The sequence below is a fragment of the Lepidothrix coronata genome, unplaced genomic scaffold, assembly GCF_001604755.1.
Source record: "Lepidothrix coronata isolate B3197 unplaced genomic scaffold, Lepidothrix_coronata-1.0 Scaffold437, whole genome shotgun sequence".
NCBI lineage: Eukaryota > Metazoa > Chordata > Aves > Passeriformes > Pipridae > Lepidothrix > Lepidothrix coronata.
In genome coordinates, this window is record NW_016690617.1 from 179 (window position 1) to 2586 (window position 2408).

Sequence of the window (2408 nt, forward strand, 5' to 3'; positions counted from 1 at the left end):
CGCCCCCGCGTTTAGCCCCACCCTCTTAGCTGTAGCACCGCCCCTCGATAAGCCTCGCCCCTACCCTCCCGGAAGTGCTGTAGCCCCACCTCCTGTACTGAGACCCCACCCCTTGGTTTAGCCCCGCCCTGGTTTAGCCCCACCCCTTTCTTCCCCTCCCGGAAGCACCGTGGCCCCGCCCCTCGGTTAAGCTCCGCCCCCTCACCGTGCCGGAAGCGCTGCCCGTCGAAGGGCTGCAGCAGCGCCCCCTGCTGGATGGGCCCGGCGGTCACGTGGGGCCCGCGCACGGTCCCGCCGCCGCCGCCAGGGGGCGCCCCGGGGCGCGCGCGCAGGAAGAGCCCGCGGGGGGCGCTGCTGAGCAGGAAGCCCCGGCCCAGCCCCGCCCCTTCCGGCAGCACCACGCGCGGCAGCACCCCCGGCGGCGTCGGCGCCCCCTGGCGGCCCGGAGGACTCAGCAGGTACTCGCCGGGCGGCAGCGCCACCTGGTGGAGCGCGGCGGTGCCGCGGCGCAGGTGCAGCAGCAGTGCGAAGTCACCTGAGGGGGGCGCCAAGGAGCATGGGGGCGTGGCCGGGGAAGGAGGCGGGGCTTTGGGGTGGACAAAGGTGGGCGGGGCCGGGGTGGAGTCAGATTGGGACGTGGCCAATGATCAGGGGGTAGAGGCAGAGCAGGGTGGAGTCACAGTGGGTGTGGACAAAGCGGGTGGGGCTTGGGGCAGGGCTAGGGAAGAACTGGGGGTGTGGCCAAGGGGGTGGGGCCAGTCGGGCTGCCGCGTGGCCAGGGATGGGCGTGGCCATGGATGAATGAAGAGAGGGGTGGAGCCAAAGCCAGCAGGGTCATAGGAGGAGGCAGGGCCATGGCTGGAGGCGGGGCCTGTGTGGGACTGGGGGTGTGGCTGTAGCAGGGTGACATTTTGGGAGGGTGGAGCCAAAATCAAGTGGGGTCACAGAGGAGGTGAGTTAGAGTTGGGTGCATGTTCAGAATTCGGGGCGTGGTCAGGGTGGAGTCAGATTTGCGTTGGGATGGAGCCAGCAAAGGGGGTGGGGCTACCACTGGGGGGTGGGGCCAGCCAGCACTTTTTTTGCCTGTCTGGTGATTGGCTGTGGGGAGGCTCCTCCCCTGGGGGCGGGGCTTACCCTGTGCTGGGGGGAGGGGCTCCAGGCTCTCCACCAGGATCCGCAGGGGCGGCATCTCCAGGAGCGGGGCCTGGGCTGGGGGGCGGGGTCAGACAGAGGCCACGCCCCAGAGTCACTCCCATCCCCCCCCCCCCCACTTTCCCATCCCCACCCCCTCACCGGGCTCTCCATGGTCCTGGGTCCCCCCCTGGGGGTCGGGGGGCGGGGTCTGGCTTTGGGGGCGGGGTTCTTCAGGGCTCAGCTCCGACTCCTTCTGGCTCCGCCGGGCCTTGGGGGCCTTCGACTCTGGAGGGGAGTAGAAGGCACCGTTTGGACCCTCCCCCCTCCCTGGACCCTTTGGGACCCTCCCGTCCTTTCAGGCCCCCCTATTTGGCCCCCCCTCCCCCCAGGTTTCCCCTGAGGGCCCCTCAAAACCCCCCTGACCCTCCCCAGCTGTCCCCCAATTAACCCCAGCGTCCCCCAAGGCCTCCATAACCACTCTTGGCCCCCCGAACTCCCCCCCGGGGTCCCCCCAACCCCCTCCTGACGCACGTAACTCCCTCCCAGCTCCCCTCTCCCGGACGCCCCCACCCCAGTTCCCCCAGGCCTCCACCCAAGACCCCTCAAACCCCTCGTGGCCCCCTCAGCCCCCCCCGAGCCGCGCTCACCCCTGGGGGGCAGCAGTCGGTACACGCGGTAGGGGCAGGGCCCGTCGGGGCGGCCCCGCCGGGGCAGCTCCTTGAACTCGGGGCTGCGGGCGAGGGCACAGCGCAGCCGCGTCTTCCACCCCGCCGGGTCCGGGGGGTCCCCGGGCCGCACCCGCCCCTTGTACTCCGCCCACGCCTGGAATGGGCCGAGCGGCGTCAGGGCGTGGCCGGGGACACGCCCACCCATCGCATTGCACAGCGCGGCCCTGCTCCCACATGGCCCCGCCCCCTCACCTGCTGGGGCGCGGCTCCAGCCCCGCCCCCTCCCGTGGCCACACCCACCACTCACATCTTAGGCCCAGCCCCGCCCTTCATGAGACCCACCCTGCCCCTGGCCCCTCCCACATGTGCTGGCTCCGCCCATCACCATGCAGAGTTTGGCCCAAGCCCCGCCCCGTTAGCCCCTCCCACCATACTGCAGAGGCCCACCCCTTTCCACTTAGCCCCGCCCTGATTTTGCTTAGCCCTGCCCACCCTTGCCACACCCCCACGTTGCGGAGCCTTTTCCTTCCACCGTTAGCCCCGCCTCTTTCCCTGACCCCGCCCATTCTCTCGGCCCCGCCCCATCCCTTTAGCCCCGCCCCACCC

General features: G+C 71.0%; 1 protein-coding gene across 1 annotated transcript in view; it reads right to left on the bottom strand.

Moving 5' to 3' along the window:
* Positions 1-205: 205 nt before the first annotated feature.
* EMC10 (ER membrane protein complex subunit 10) overlaps positions 206-2408 on the bottom strand; it is a gene marked incomplete at its 3' end in the record, with an annotated part of 9332 nt that continues 7129 nt past the window's right edge. The window contains exons 7-10 of the mRNA XM_017839561.1: positions 1782-2026; positions 1294-1419; positions 1135-1209; positions 206-535 (exon numbers count right to left, since the gene is read on the bottom strand). Coding sequence (XP_017695050.1) covers positions 206-535; positions 1135-1209; positions 1294-1419; positions 1782-2026 — 776 coding nt within the window. The remainder of the gene's footprint in view (positions 536-1134; positions 1210-1293; positions 1420-1781; positions 2027-2408) is intronic.